The sequence below is a fragment of the Dromiciops gliroides genome, chromosome 3, assembly GCF_019393635.1.
Source record: "Dromiciops gliroides isolate mDroGli1 chromosome 3, mDroGli1.pri, whole genome shotgun sequence".
Classification (NCBI taxonomy): Eukaryota; Metazoa; Chordata; class Mammalia; order Microbiotheria; family Microbiotheriidae; genus Dromiciops; species Dromiciops gliroides.
The window spans coordinates 258,979,158-258,996,204 of record NC_057863.1 but is presented as its reverse complement, the minus strand read 5'-3'; the positions used below and the strand labels follow the sequence as shown (position 1 = coordinate 258,996,204).

Here is a 17,047-nt window from a genome sequence, read left to right as displayed (position 1 = left end):
TTATGATTTCATTCTCTCAGTCTTCACAAGTGAGAAAGATGTATTAAACAGAAACTTAACAAGGTGTTGATCTGAGAAACTAAATGAGATTTTAAAGGATCACAAAATAATAGAAGTATAATTTGAAAACGGGATGACATTCAATACATTAAGATATTTATTTTTTCACTTATATTTAGAAATCAAGAGTAGATAGAGGAAAGAAAGATGGATCGAAAATAGAAACTTATTAGAGAAAATTAATTTTGCATTTACTAGATTTTCAAAGGCTAAACATTGTCTAAAATGTTTTTCTCCATTGACTTCTTTTGCATACTTTTGGTGATATTTCATCTTGAAAAAGGCAAAGATTTGGCTTCTTAACATCAATTTGAGCATTTGTCAACTATAACAAATAGCTAAATAACATTTTTATTTCTAAAGTTTTCTCTTAAGATTTTAAAAAACAATTAGAAAAAATAAATTGCTTTTATTTTATTACCTACAATCCAATATGCTACACTAGAGCTATTGCTTTGTTTTCAGTTTTACATATAATACAGTGGTGTGTCATTTTTATTGTTATCTTTTCTTTAAAGGACCAGCTGGAATAGACTCTAAAGGAGAGTAAAGCATTTTCTTTTTTATCATTCATACATGTATCCATTCAATAACCATTTTTTCTTTTAAAAATATTTTCCCAATTAAATGTAAAAATTTTAAACCTTTTGTTGGATTTTAAAAAAAAATTTGAGTTCCAAATTCTCTTTCCCCTCCCCCTTCATTATGGAGGTAAGCAATTTGATATGTTATACATATGCAGTCATGCAAAAGATATTTCCATATTAGTTGTGTTGTAAAAGAAAACACAGACCAAACCCCCCAAAGAAAAACAGTTTTTAAAAGGTCGCAGTGATGTATTAAAGTTACTTAAATAAAACCATCTGACATAATTTTGATACATTATCTTATTTAAAATTCTGTGGCTCCTTTCTCTATTTCATATGACTATTATTTTAGTTGTTCCCACTGTGAACTATTTGTTTTCTGTTTCCAACGACTACTACACATTCCTGGATTAGCACGAGATTGAATATAATATGTATGCTTGGCATCCACTGATTTCCTCTTTTTTGTGTAGATTGGAATTTGGAATTCCAACAGTGGTCTTAATATGACTGACAGAAATAAAGACAGGTCCACTAATATCACTGACTCGCTAGCTAATCGAACACTTATAGTTACCACCATTCTGGTAAGTCTACTTTATTAAAATCATGTTTTTATTTGCTGTCATCTGCCTATCAAACCCAAAGAATTTTTCCACTTACTTTGCTTTTAAAAAGCATCTTAGGGGCAGCTAGGTGGTGCAGTGGATAGAGCACCAGCCCTGGAGTCAGGAGTACCTGAATTCAAATCTGGCCTCAGACACTTAACACTTACTAGCTGTGTGATCCTGGGCAAGTCACTTAACCCCAATTGCCTCACCAAAAAAAAGCATCTTATATCTGTAGGTTGCTATATATATTTTATAAACATTTTTTTTTATATTTCCTTACCATATTCCTGCCAATTCCAGAGTTATTTGGGGATGGGAAGAAGAGGATTTACCTTTTCTGTGATTTTCACTTCAGGAAAAATTATTGGAAAAAACGTCAGCATTATTCAACTTAAACAATACATTTAATTACATAACCTCATACCTTGACATGTTTAGCCTTTAAATATCATTAATTATAAAGTATTCTATGTCCCTTCCCAGTGCCTTCACACAGGCTCCTGCCCATGCCTGGAGTACACTCCCTTCTCATCTCCACTTCTTAGCATACTTAGCTTCCTTTAAGACTCAGTTCTTTATGAATGCTTTTATTGAAGAAATTTATGTAGTAGTGGTTCTCTGGCATTACAATAATTTCAATCCAAAGCAATGAGGACATGTTACATGCCTATTAAGTTCAAGGTATGGTGCTAGGAAACCAGGACAAAACCAGACAAGTCTCTAACTTCATGAAGTCTTCATTCTATGGGAAAGTGTGTATGTATATTATATCTCTCTGTCTATCAAAATAAAATGTATATTTATTTATAATTTATATATACATATTTATATTTTCACATATACATATATGTATGTGTGTATGTATACACACACACACACACACACACACACACACACCAAATTTAAAAGGGAGAAAGCACTAACAACTGAGGAATCAGGAAAGACATTCAAAAAAGGGCAGCACCTGAGTTGCGCCTCTAAGAGTGCAAAGGATTCTAAGAGGTAGAAGTGAAGAAAGACTGAGTAATACAAGTATAGAGATATAAGATGAATTTTTTTTGAGAACACCTAGACTAGTATCTATCCATCACTCTACATTGGCGCACACACATATGAGTCTCAAAAAAATGTAATCAGTTTATTTTAGTGGAGTTATAACTAGGGAGGTTTGTACCTGGAGAAAGAAACAGGAAAGGTGACCTCATCCAGGTGGGGGGTAGAGGGGTGGGGAGCTAGAGACCCTGAGATGCCAGTGCAAGGGAGTGAGGGGAATATTTTCTCTCTTTTGCTCACCTGGTAATTTCCAATACAATCTAATAAGTAATTATGAATAAGTTACTGTGTGCCCAGGCACTAGGCTAGGACAAGAATATACAAGAATATACCAAGATAACCTAAAAAGTCTTTGTCCTCATTCTCCTTAGGGGAACTAAAGGTAAACAAATGAGTGTGTATGTATGTATGTACATATATATGCATGTATACACACATATTATGTATATATGTATGTGTGTGTGTGTGTGTGTAGTCTTCAGATGAAAACATCAGAACCTAGGGTAGGGAATGGGAGTTTATGGCAGCCCCAACTCTGGCTACTCAATCCACTCTAATCATGACTCATTCAGGTACTCTAGAGTCCTTTAGTTCTGCCTTAATCCATGGTACGCTGGAGTCACCTTGAATTAGCTTGTGAGATCCAGTTTTTAAATTTTCAGTGTGAACATTTAAACCTTAGAAATTACCAACCACTATGAATCAGGCATGATTTTGTTGTTTTGCTAATTGTCTAGACTTAATAATGCAAATTAAACTTCAGTGTTTGTTTCTCAAATCTGGTTGTTAACATTTACCAGCATATACCTAGCCCTCCCCTACTCTGAGATCCTCATTTACTATTAGCTTAGGCAAGTTGGAGTCTGATATTTGCAAATGATCAATTCTTCCATCTTCTCTGTGCCGAGGTGTCCAGATACCCAGTTCACCTCGAATGAAAAGAATGAGCATGAGTTTATTCCATAATTGGCTCATTTTTACTTTTTGTTGATAAGTTTCAAACTTAATTTTTGTACATGTAGTAAGCTTATAGAACTTGGAGAAGTGTATTATGCCTTCCTTGTAAATATTAAATGCTATATGAATACCATCAAATATTATTTGTAATTTGTTTATTTTCTTTTATATAGGAAGAGCCCTATGTAATGTTCAAAAAGTCTGACAAGCCTCTGTATGGAAATAATAGATTTGAAGGGTACTGCCTGGATTTGCTTAAAGAGTTATCCAATATTCTGGGTTTCATCTATGATGTTAAACTAGTTCCTGATGGTAAATATGGAGCCCAGAATGACAAAGGAGAATGGAATGGGATGGTCAAAGAACTTATAGATCATGTAAGAAAAACTCTTTTACATTCATACATACACACAGACACATATAGGACTTTTTCAAGCCTTAAGATTCTATATAAATACCAGATATTATTATATATATATGATAGAAGGAGTGCAGATAAGGTGACTTAACTATTACTTCAAATAACCCAAATAATACATAAGTGGGACTGAGGGAATGTTGGTATTTATAGCTACAGAATAAAATCTCATGGACAACTAAGTTTATGGTTATTTCATGTCAATGGTTTTACATGCTTTTAAAGGTCCCATCTGTCATTTGCAGTCAGTCCTAGCCATGGGTGAAAAAGTATATCTAGTCAGAAATATTGATATCTGGTCATTACTAAATTATTCTATGTCCAGATATGAACTTAAATACATGTTTTTGTATATGTGCATGTATAGTTGTTCAAATTGCTGGGGTTCTTTCTTTTAAAATTAATCTTCATGGGGGGCAGCTAGGTGGTGCAGTGGATAGAGCACCAGCCCTGGATTCAGGAGGACCTGAGTTCAAATCCGGCCTCAGACACTTGACACTTACTGGCTGTGTGACCCTGGGCAAGTCACTTAACCCTCACTGCCCCACCCCCAAAAAAAAGATTTCAAAAAAAATTAATCTTCATGATACATTTCCCGTTTGAGAATTTATAGGAATTAAGGCAAGGGAAGAGTACTTTAAATATCACACACATTTCAGATTCTGTGTCAGAGAAAATGAACCCCTTTTATGATTTATTTTTCCAGAAAGCTGATCTGGCAGTTGCTCCTCTTACAATTACCTATGTGAGAGAGAAGGTCATTGACTTTTCCAAACCTTTCATGACACTGGGCATTAGCATTTTATACAGGAAACCCAATGGCACAAATCCTGGTGTGTTCTCCTTCCTCAATCCTCTCTCTCCTGATATTTGGATGTATGTTCTATTAGCCTGCCTTGGAGTCAGTTGTGTCCTCTTTGTGATTGCAAGGTAAGTTGAACAACAATGGACCTTATTTAAACATGCTTTTTTGGTTTGTTTTGGGTTTTTTGTGGGGCAATGAGGGTTGTGACTTGCCCAGGGTCACACAGCTAGTAAGTGTCAAGTATCTGAGACTGGATTTGAACTCAGGTCCTCCTGAATCCAGGGCCGGTGTTTTATCCACTGTGCTACCTAGCTGTCCCAAACATGCTTATGTCAGATGTTCACTAATGGTATGTCCTAGAGCTAAACACAATTTAGCATTTTAAAGTGGCATCAGAGTCTCATCAGATGTCCAAATATAGAAAGATTTTTCCACCTGAAGTCACTGTAAAAGCTGCTTTCTCTTTACTTATGCTTATACTTAGAAAAAAAAAGTTAACGCCAGCCTCTTATATCAGCATGTATAATTGAGTCTTTGTTATTCTATTGCAGTTTCAGATTAGTCCTAAAATATCTTAATTGAGTGGTTATCGACATGTTTTAGTCTTTTTGAAAAATGTATATAGCAAAACTGGAAGAGTTGGCTAAGAATTGTCTAAGCGATTAGAAAATAGTGGCATAAATGGAAATCTGTAAAGTTCTTTGCAACAATAAAAAGTATTGGATTTAAATTTGTTTATGAAAATGTTGGGAAATAAAAAGAAAGATTTAAGATAATTATAAGTAAATTATTATTTACTAAGTTTAGAGAAATGAAATCTTTATGCCATCATCAAGGAATAACTTTTATTTGTATTTGTTTTCCAGATTTTAGTCTCTGTTTAAGGTCTCAGTTTTACACACTGGGCTTTACAGAGTTTTTAGGATTACAACAGATGTCATTTTTCATATATATTTGATTCTACATTAAAATATCATTATTTTGTCTTTTAGTTGCATAAAATTGGATATCTTTACACAAAGGATTGAAAATGGTCTTTTTTTGTTGTTTCCTCCCTTTTCAGCACTGAAATGTGTGTGCTACTTTGTGTGAAGTTTTCAAAATGGATTTTCTGGTGGGAAAACATCAAATTTCTCAAATAAAATAAATATTTTCCCCTGACAATACTGCAATAGATACTTGTGTTTGATACATATGATGATAGATCTTTATAAGGACTGATGCCAAGAAAATTCCACAGAATGGAAAAAAAATAAATTGTGTAGATTTATTAAAGTAAATATGCTGTGGAATTATTTTAAGTTCTTTATAGCTTTTCAATGAAAAAATGTGTAGCATTGTACTTTTCAAATAAAATATTATTGAATAAAGTTGAACTAAATTTAAAAAATAACCAATATTCATTGTTACAGCATCAATTCAATGGTCAATCAGATCTGTATAGCAGCCTAGGATTTGTGGAAGAAAAACTCTGTATTCTGCAGTTTAGCTAAAGTCTTTAGAGACAGTAATATTGCTGATATAAGAGGTATTGAAATGTTTCAAAATTTTTCCTACCCAATAAATTTTCATTTATATATAAATATATATGTATATATGCATACATACATATATATTTATTCAAAACCAAAAAATATAGCTCCATAACAAAGACAAAAGTATATAGTTCAAGCTTAGTAGTTTTAAAATACTCAAATACATCCATAAAATACATCCATGCTCAAATAGAACAAAGGCCATATTAATGTTGGTGCACCCTTGGAGAAAAAAGCTTCCTGGTACATAATAAGAAGGAATTAATAAATGCTTATTGACTCAGTAAAACCAATCGTTTCCTCTTTAACTATTTCCCTTTCAATCTAGTCAAAACAAAAAGATAATTCTCTTATTTGAAAGAAAGTTATTTCCATGTTCAGTTGTCACCAGCAATGAAACTAAGACTTTCATAGTTTCAGGAAACCAAAATTCCTATCTGAAATTTATTGCTTTTTAGTAGTGGAAGATTGATTATGTCTTTGATTCAAGTGAGACCAAAGACATTAAATTAGGATACTATCATAATGTTATTTCTTAATATTTATAGCATAACGGAGGTTTTAATGCTATTTCCTTCCATAGTTTGAAGACTGCTTCCATCACTAACCATAGGCAAATCATTTAAATTGTTTACTTAGCTATAAAATGGGAATAATAGTACTACTTGTCTATAATCCAGTCTTTAAGGTTTCATTGTAAGGGTCAAATGACATAATGTAATATTTTGTAGTCCTTCCTGAAAATATACAAATAGATTTATTATTTCATTAATTCCTATGATATTCTTCCTATGATATAGATTGCAAACCATCTGTGCTAGTCCATCCTGTGCCACCTTTACCCATTATCTCCAACTAAGTTCACCACAAAGTGGCCTACTTGTATATCTGGAGAATTTATTCACTTTCTTCTGACACTTCAAAGACATTAGTGCAGCTATCATGCCTTAGCCTTTTCATATGTCTAGTGAATTGTCTCTATCCTATCTTTCCCTAATGACATCTTTGATTGTTGTTCTTCAAATTTCTCCATTGGTTATGTTTCAGCCTGCTCACCCCCATCATGTACCTTTCTATTGCCTTCTGTGTATTCATTTTCAATTCTCTGAACACTTTTGTGTTGCATTGTCTCATAGTCACAGAGTAACATGAGAAGAAGCTAAAAGCCATGCTCTTCTGAAATGCTGGCCCAAATCATTGTCTATCTGCACTGTCTTTGCCAGCTACGTGTTATACAATCTATATGAAGTGCTCATCTAAATTCATGTCCTAATCTCTAGGTAATAGACATTCTTCATCCTATTGGTCTTTCCCATGGTTCAGGATAGGAAAAAATTTTTTGAGTAGTTACATATTTCTTTCAGAGAGCTCTACCATTTAGGGGATTTAATGCAACCATCATACTTTCTGCAAAAAGTCGCACCAATTTGGATTCTGTGCTAGATCTTTTCCAACAGCATCAAATACCTTTAACAAGCAAACATTTTACTGTTTTATGCCTTACCTAATTTTTGTGATGAAAGCATAATCAATCAACTTTATTTCTTTCTTTAAATCTTTCAATGAATTTTGAATGATCTTGATGTATAAGTAGGCAACATCGTATAGAAGTGTTTTTTATCTATTGAAACAAATTTTTTTCATAATCAACAAACAATAAGTACATAGGAATTAAGTATTATATATGTCTTTGAGTCAATTGCAAAATACTAAAGATACAATCCATTCTATAGTATCTCTTTTAGAGCCCCATTAGAGTCCTATTACCTCCATCTAGGATTTCCTCAATTAATATGATAGTCTAATAAGATCTAATGAAGGGGCAGCTAGATGCCGCAGTGGATAGAGCACTGGCCCTGGAGTCAGGAGTACCTGAGTTCAAATCTGGCCTCAGACACTTAACACTTACTAGCTGTGTGACCCTGGGCAAGTCACTTAACCCCAATTGCCTCACTAAAAAACAACAACAACAAAAGATCTAATGAAGATGTAATATAAATCATAAGTAGGTATCTAAATTAGTAGTTGATTTGAATTTTCTTGCTACTAATACATACTGAGATTTTTTTGACCTCTTTTTGATAACTCGTGACAATACCTGAATGCTCTTATAATTGTATCTCCTCCAGAACTGATCTTTTCTAAATACATTTGGTTTAATCCAGATGCTTCTTCCCATTTCATTCCCTTAAGTGCCTTTTCTACCTATGATCACATCTAGAGTTGTTAGATTCAGGGTGTGGGGGCTCTATGGTTGATGATGAAAACAGCTTAATTTTAAAATCTTTGCAGATCTTTTTTTCAATTTTTCTTCTATTTTTTATGTTGTCCTTCCAGTTTCACCTTTAATGAACTTGGAATGACCTTGCTTAGTTAATAGTCTTGCCAAGCTTTCATCAAGCTTCACAGTTTTTTGCTTTATGAGAAAACACTGCTCAAAAATATTCTCTATCCATATAGCATGTAAGTTTGCTAACTAAGGCTCATTATGGCCTTTTTTGCTCTTCTGGTGGGCACTAGATTTACAGCAGTTAAACTTTTATATAACATTATTGTAATCAGTATTGATTTTGTTACTATCAGACCTTAAAAATTTATGCCAGCTATCTTTATTATAATTCTTAATGTCCATAAAAATATTTCACAGCTAACCTCTATCCCTTTTTGTTTTGGTTTCTGAAATTTTATAACAATAACAAAAGGAGTCAGAGTACTTTGTTACTTGACAAATATTTAGCCTGAAGGGATTACATCTCTTTTAAATTATTTTGGTTCAATTTAGGGACTAGATATCTCTACTGTCTCTATTTTAGTTATCTGTTTGTTTTCTGAAAGAAGACTCTTTTCAATAATTTTTAAAGTCCAACTAAGAACATTTTTTATTTGTGTAGCAAACCCCAGAGCTTCAATTAGTTATTATTGAATTTCTTATGCTATTTTTGATTCTGGGTTCATTGTGTGGGCACTAAGATTTTTTTTTCATACTGGAATTCATAGTTATACAGGCCACAGGTTGTATTACAAATGACACATTCTTGCCAAATTAAAAAAAATCTCAGGTGGAGAAAATAATATTTTCTAATGTAACTGTGGCTTGGGGGCAGGGGGAATGTCAGAACTCTAGCTAACCATTTTGGCATTAATAATCCAATACTGGGGAATCATTGGAAACACTGAGCATAAAAATGTAGTAAGGGAACATTTTAAAAAGCAACTGGAGGGGGCAGCTAGGTGGCGAAGTGGATAGAGCACTGGCCCTGGAGTCAGGAGGACCTGTGTTCAAATCCAACCTCAGACACTTAACACTAGCTGTGTGACCCTGGGCAAGTCACTTAACCCCAATAGCCTCACACACAAAAAAAAAAAAAGAAAAGAAAAAAGCAACTGGAGGGTCTGGGGAAGAGTAACAGACTCTGTCATAGTTCCGATGGGAAAGACAGTACTTATAGGAATATTTAGCTCCAGGGCAAATTGAAAGGCCCAGGAGCCCAAAGGTTCATTAGCAGGACTAATGACAAGGTCCATGAATCTGGATAGCACTGTAGACATGTAGGATGTTATGGCAGAATTTTAGGATTCAGTGCGTGACAGGAAGGAGAGGGGTGAGATAAGGGAGGAGGAAGGGAAAAGATAGAGAGTATTTTTTTGGTTACAGGAGTGCTTAATTTTATACTATGAGACTCTTGCCAAAACAGTATAAAAATGTATTGTCATCTATTGAGATCTTAAGGAACATATTTTGTCATGGAACTATTGGGAACTGAGGCAAGTTACAACTCATTATGGCACAAACAAAAAAACTCTTATTCTAGTTCTTTTACATACAATAAAAGGACAAACAGCATATTTTCTACAAATGGGCCAGGAATTTAGATAATAGTCTCTAATTAAAACAACCAGCCTACACAATTCTTGAGCATGACCAGAAACTCTACACTTTATTATTCACCTTAATCCCCTGAGGGTTTCAATAATTTTTCATTTTGTTTTGATGCTAAAGACTGGAAACCAGAGACCATTTAGTATGTTTTCATTTTATTTATGGATGTTTCATGTTATTCTAATATATAATACCACTCTAACCTGGAAAGATTGGATTTTCCAAATGGAAAAAAAAATTATTTTGTGGGGCAGTGAGGGTTAAGTGACTTGCCCATGGTCACACAGCTAGTAAGTGTCAAGTGTTTGAGGTTGGATTTGAACTCAGGACCTCCTGAATCCAGGGCTGGTGTTTTGTCCACTGCGCCACCTAGTTGCCCCCAGGAAAAAATATTTTAATAAGAAGTACCCCATTTCAACATGCTAATATTTCTCTCAATGGAGTTGCCACTTATTTTCTAAATATCACAGAAAAAAATAATGAAAAAGAAGAAATATCTCTAAGCAATAATGGATAGAAAGATATTTGGTAAGGAATAGAGGAATATAAATTTTAATCCTTGATTGTTCATTGGAATTATAGATGAATAACCAGAGAAACCATATTATTTGACCAAGTTCATACAGCTAGTTAGTAGAAGAAATGCTTTAAGTTTTTCAAAGCATTTTACATATGTAATCTCATTTGATCCTCCTAAGACTTTTTGAGGTAAGTGCCATTATTATACCCGCTTTACAGATAAAGAATCTGAGGCTAAAGGGTTCCATGATTTGCTTAGGGTCACACAGCAAGTAACTGTCTGAGGTAGGATTCGAACTCAGGTTTTCCTAATTTCAGATCCAATAGTCTGTTATATCACTTAACTGCCTGCAAATTTGCTTCATTACTGGATTTGATAATGAGTTTAGTATAAGCATTTATCACAATGTTTAATTGCTAAAAGTACAACTATATTAAAGTAAATAAAAATGTCAAACACGGGAAGTTCAAAGAATATCCAAAAATGTATGTTTCCTTTGAGAGTATACTTAAGGTGGCTTGTGTTAATGTCAAACAAAACTATTTAAACCCAGTGATTTCTAAGCTTGAGTTTCCTCTCTCTTTTAGGCCTCAACCGTCGGATTTATAATTCTCCCCTTGTACTCTCCAAAGGCAACAGCCCCCAAACATGCAGTCCTCTTCTTCCTTCAGCAATCTTTCCTGGCTAGTAAAGTGAACTAGAGAAATGCTAAACTATATATTTTCCTTTTAAGCAGCCTCATATCCTTGTATCCACAATTCTCATAAGAAGAATCCTTTATAATTCATCAACTTGTGCAGCTAGAGAAGTGGATGAGAACTTGGAAATGAATCAGTAGACATGGGTCTGAAGTCTAGAGACTCTGGAGTCTTTGCCTTAAAATAGACAATCATGAAAATATTTGCAGGACCAAGTGAAACTGTAGTTTGTGAATGTTGACTTTGATATTCTGGTTTTATTTTCACCACTAATCTTTGGATTTTTTAAATTGTTCAGCAGATTTGTTGGTATAAACTTTGATATTTACATACTATTTCTGTTAACTACCACAGGTTTACACCCTATGAATGGTATAACCCCTACCCATGCAATCCTGATTCAGATGTGGTGGAAAACAATTTTACTTTACTAAATAGTTTCTGGTTTGGAGTTGGAGCTCTCATGCAGCAAGGTACCACGGTTACCCATTATTTTTGCACACATCCCACAGTCTGCTCAGTAACTTCTATGTTGGTAAACTCCATCATCTCTACCTAGAACATTTATAAATAAATTTATACAAAATACAAATAAAATACAGAGACAGAAACAGAAAATGAAGTTTGATGGGCAAGAAATAGTTAATATGGGCCAATATGGCTGGAATGTAGTGGGGAGGGGTGTGCTAAAGTATAGAAACACTGGAAAAATTAGGAGGGTGTCAGGTTGTGAAGAGCATAAAATGCATAAGGATTTTTTTTATTTTTGATCCTGGAAGTATAAGAGAACCAGTGGAGTTTAATGAGTAGAAAAGTGACAGGGAGAGAACTACACTTTAGGGAAATCAATCTGGCAAATGCGTAGAGGTTGAACTGGAATGGAGAGAAAGTTGAAGCAGTGTCCTAATAGAAAGCTATTAGAATGGATCAAGCAAGAGCTGACTAGGGCTGTCTGAGTGAAGAAAAAGGGGACATATGTCCTTATGAAGTACCTACTATGTGCTAGACACTGTACTCAATATTGGGCATACAAAGAAAGATAATAAATAGTCCCTACTCTCAAGTAGTTTACAGTGTAATGACTGTGACAACATGTAAACAACTGTGTTCAGACCAGATATATTGATATAGAAGATAAATTGGAAATAATCAACAAAGGGAAGGCATTAAAATGAAGGAAATTGGAAAATACTTCCCTGAATTGTATCTGAGACTTGAAGGAAGCCAGAAAAGACCAGAGGCAGAGATGAGGAAGGAGATCATTGCAGACATTGGAGACAGCCAGCAAAAATGCTCAGATTTGGGAGATGGAATTACTTATTCAAGGAACAGCAAGGAGGTCAATATCATTGGACCACAGAATCTGAGCAGGGAAGAGGTAATAAAATATTAGAAGACTGCGAGGGTGTTGGGAGGCATAGGAGGGTTTTGAATGACAGAGTATCTTATATTTCATCCTAAAGATGATAGGGAACAACTGGAGTTTATTGAATAGGGGTGACATGGCCAGACTCCTGCTTTAGGAAGATCAATTTGGCAAATGAGGAGAGAATGGCCTAGAGTGAAGAGAGAAACCTGAGTAGCAAGATCACCTCAGAGATGTGAAGTGATGAGAGCCTGTACCAGGGTGGTGGCAATATCAGAGGAGAGAAGCAGGTGCATTTGAGAAATTCTACAAAGGGAAAATCAATAGATTGGATACATGGCATGAGAATAGAGTTGAAGGTGACATCTAGGTTGCAATCAGATGATTGGGAGGATTCTAGGGAATTTGGGAAGGGAGGAAAATTTTGAAGAAAGATGAGTTCTATATTGGACAAAATGAGTTTGAGGTGTCTAAGGGATATCAGGTTTGAAATGACGATTGGTAATGCAGGGCTGTAGTTCAGGAGAGAGACTAGTGCTGGATACATAGATTTCTGAATCATCTGCATAATGATGATGCTTGAACCCAAGGGAGTTGATGAGATTAGCAAGTAAAAGTATATAAAGCAAAGAAGCCCCAGGACAGAACTATGGGGGACAGGCACACTTAGTGGGCATAACAAATGATGGTCCAGCAAAGAGAAAGAGTAGTCAGAGGAGAACCAATAGACCAGAGTCAAGAGAATCTTGATAAAAGGGAATATTCAGGGAAAAAAGTGATCAATGGCATCAAATGCTGCAGAGAGATCAAGAAAGATTAGGACAGAGAAAGATCCGTTAAATTTAGCAATTATCATTGGTAACTTTGGAGAAAGCAGTTTCAATTGAATTATAAGGTTAGGAGTCAGATTGCAGGGAATTTATAAGAGCAAGAGGAGAGGAAATGGAAGAAGCAAATGTATATAAACTTCCCACCCACCCCCACCCCGCCCCACCAAGGAATTTAGCTGCAAAGGATAAGAAAGCTATAGGGATAACAGCCAAAAGTAGAGAGAAACTGAGGGTTGGCCAGGTTAGTAATAGTATAGGCAATCTGCTAGAGAAGATAAAAGACAATAAACTCAAAGGTGTATGCAGAAGTTGGCCTTCACAAGAAGTACCTCAGTATAATAACCTCTCTGAGACACATAATGGAAGATACATTAGATTCGGGGCAGCTAGATGGCGCAGTGGTTAAAGCACCGGCCCTGGATTCAGGAGTACCTGAGTTCAAATCCCGCCTCAGACACTTGACACTTACTAGCTGTGTGACCCTGGGCAAGTCACTTAACCCCCATTGCCTGCAAAAAAAAAAAAAAGAAAGAAAGAAAGATACATTAGATTCAAAACTCCTATGTGGGAATACATACAATATCCAGTATACTGAAGTTGAAAACCCAAATATTTGAATAAGGAATACAAATTGTTCTGCATGCAGTTAGGTATTGTGGGGGTTTTGGGGGGGGGTGCAGGGCAAGGAGGGTTAAATGACTTGTCCAGGGTCATACAGCTAGTAAGTGTCAAGTGTCTGAGGCCAGATTTGAACTCAGGTCTTCCTGAATCCAGGGCTGGTGCTTTATTCTCTATGCCACCTAGCTATCCTCCTAGTTAGGTATTGTTTATTTGGGTTTTGTTTCATAATTACCAAGCCGATTTTCTAGAAATCCCAAGTATGATATTCTTAGTGAATTCAATTTGTTTTTAGGACATTTATCTCCTGAGTAATTAGTTTCAAAAAGTCTGAGGTGATATGTTAACAAATGCCAGAGGGAAACAGATTTTACAATAGCAGGTAGGTATGTGCACATGACTGTGACTATACTGGATATCGCACACCTACAGTATATTATATTTAATGTTCAATGTGTTTGGAGTTTATCATCATTCACAGCAAACCATGGGATGTGGTGCCTGCTAGTTACCACTACCTTGGGTACATGACAGTGAGCCCCAACCAGACTCTGCTTGTCTTTTAAGAAGCTTAAAAGTATTTAAAAGAAGTACTTATTTCCACATATGAGTCTTGGGATATGTGTTATGTTGAGTGCACCTGTCATAACTTTTATGGAGAGTGAATAAAAGAGGACATCTGCATCTACGGTTATATTCTTCTTTATCAACAGACATTTGTTACTGTGCTCAACTGGAAGTCATTTGGGGGATTGATTATTAATTCAGTGATCAGACTTTCTCTTTTCTACATTGTATGAGCAAAGTCTGGATCAGGATTGGCTGTCATGTCTGCCCATAGAAAGAAAATTTGACACTTCTGCAATTATTGCTTTTAACCCTGATTTTTACTAGTAATATTCCACTAATAATAGTTGCTTCCAAGCGCACTCCTCCATCCAAAGTTCTGAGCTCATGACTAATGTCTAACATGTTTAATTTAATCAGTGAAAGGGGTAGGGAAAGCACCTGTGACTTCATTGGTATAGGGGAATCCCAGGCAAGGAAATTCTTCCTACTCATGAAGGTTGGCACCTCCTTTGAAAAGTATGGTCTTAGGAACTTGACCAGAGCACTGAGAAGCTAAGTTACTTTTCCCAGTCCCACAGTCACTATATGCCAGTGGTGGGACTTAAACTCAGAACTTCCTGGCTCTGAGACTGACTCTCTCTCCACTAAGCCAATATCTTGTTTGAAGTTGGCATTGATTCAGTTATTTTTTTCCGTTTCCAAAACTCTCATCTATAAACATAAAAATATTACTTTAATATATAATGTTACTCGGGGCGGCTAAGTGGCGCAGTGGATAAAGCACCGGCCCTGGATTCAGGAGTACCTGAGTTCAAATCCGACCTCAGACACTTTACACTTACTAGCCGTGTGACCCTGGGCAAGTCACTTAACCCCCATTGCCCTGCAAAAAAAAAAATATATATATATATATATAAAATCTTACTCAAAATTAATTCCTTATTATGTTTCAGTAGCTACTTATTCACCCATTGTCCCATTTATTTACCTTATCTTATGTTCCAAACTGAAAATTTATCAACTCAATCATAGACATAGGTATGAATATATAGCACTAGACTACTCCCCCCACAACATAACAGCATTTCTAATAAATTCTATAGACTCATACAATAGCTATTACATAAGGTAAATATCAAATCTAACTACTCAGTTTTCCCAGAAAAACAAATCCTGAAAAAACAAAAGATTAAAGAATTAAGTAAAAAATTCTTATCCTAGGAAGTGCCTAATAATTTCTCCTATATTTGGATTAAATTACATACCTGGATCTAGAATAAGAACAATTAAAAAGGAATCTCTATTATACAATTATTTGTCTCATTCAAAGTGAACTGAAACACAAAGATACTTGCTAACATGAGGAAAATATACTTCCTAATTTAAAGTTTGAGAGGTCTGTTAACTCTAAGCTCTGATCAGTTTACCATGGCCTTGAACATTCTTTCATCTTCATGATAATTATAAGTGCTTATGTCCTGGTAAAATTTGAAAATAAATCTTTGTGCCTGAAATCTTAGACTATTTCATCCTTTACTTTTAAATTGTAGCCACATATATCTCTAAAATATTCAGTTAATTAAATGGAAAATTCCATCAAACCTATTTGTTCACATCCAGTATAAAAAATATGCATTGATAATTTTTTTTCATTTTCAGTCACTTCTTGTGCTTGTCATTCATTACTGATCAATTCTAACCTATCTATGAAAAGCAAAATTGTAATAGATTGTATGCTTCTGGCCTCTGACAGTAGTCTGAGCAATGGTTTAAATTCTGTAAAATATAATAAAATAATAAAGTCTGGAAAATCTCCACAAAATCCCTCAGATGTTTTCCATCTTGAAAAAAATTAACATTCAAAGTTTTAATATTTTACTTCTGTGCAAAAACCCAAAAAACATGTTTTATATCTAGACTTTTAAAAAACCACTATCTACAATAATTTCATTTTAATGAAATTTTAAAAGAATAGGGCCTCAACTGAAAATACATCTTTAGAAAACAATTAAAAACCTTTGGATTTTAGGCAGAGAGGTTCAGTATAAATGATTGTATAATACCGTCAACACAGGTTTGTAGAAAAAATGCAGGTGATGGTTGAAATTTTTCCATAGTGAAAGTATTATCCTCCCAAGGATAGTATACAATGTAAGTTTTTGCTTTTCTTTTGACCTCATTTAATATTCTTACTTTGATGATAACAGGCTCAGAGCTAATGCCTAAAGCTCTTTCTACAAGAATAGTAGGAGGAATTTGGTGGTTTTTCACCTTAATCATCATTTCATCCTACACTGCAAATCTGGCTGCCTTCTTAACAGTAGAGAGAATGGAATCCCCTATAGATTCAGCAGATGATTTGGCAAAGCAAACAAAGATAGAATATGGGGCAGTGCGAGATGGATCAACAATGACCTTCTTTAAGGTAAGACTATGATAAAGTACATTCTATGTGTGAGATTTAAAATTGGATATACGAGCATTAAACTCCCCCTTTTAACTTTTCCCTTATATATCTCCCAGACTACTAAGAAAAAGA

The 17,047-nt window shown here is 34.8% G+C and overlaps 1 protein-coding gene across 3 annotated transcripts in view; it reads left to right on the top strand.

The window, feature by feature from the left end:
• Window positions 1-17,047, top strand: part of GRIK1 (glutamate ionotropic receptor kainate type subunit 1) — a 133,344-nt gene that overhangs the window by 87,511 nt on the left and 28,786 nt on the right. For 2 of the 3 annotated variants that reach the window (XM_043994661.1, XM_043994663.1), the window contains 5 exons: window positions 1,121-1,234; window positions 3,442-3,645; window positions 4,393-4,616; window positions 11,479-11,597; window positions 16,716-16,933. In XM_043994661.1, the coding sequence (XP_043850596.1) occupies window positions 1,121-1,234; window positions 3,442-3,645; window positions 4,393-4,616; window positions 11,479-11,597; window positions 16,716-16,933 (879 nt within the window). The remainder of the gene's footprint in view (window positions 1-1,120; window positions 1,235-3,441; window positions 3,646-4,392; window positions 4,617-11,478; window positions 11,598-16,715; window positions 16,934-17,047) is intronic. The other variant, XM_043994662.1, reaches the window with a different exon arrangement.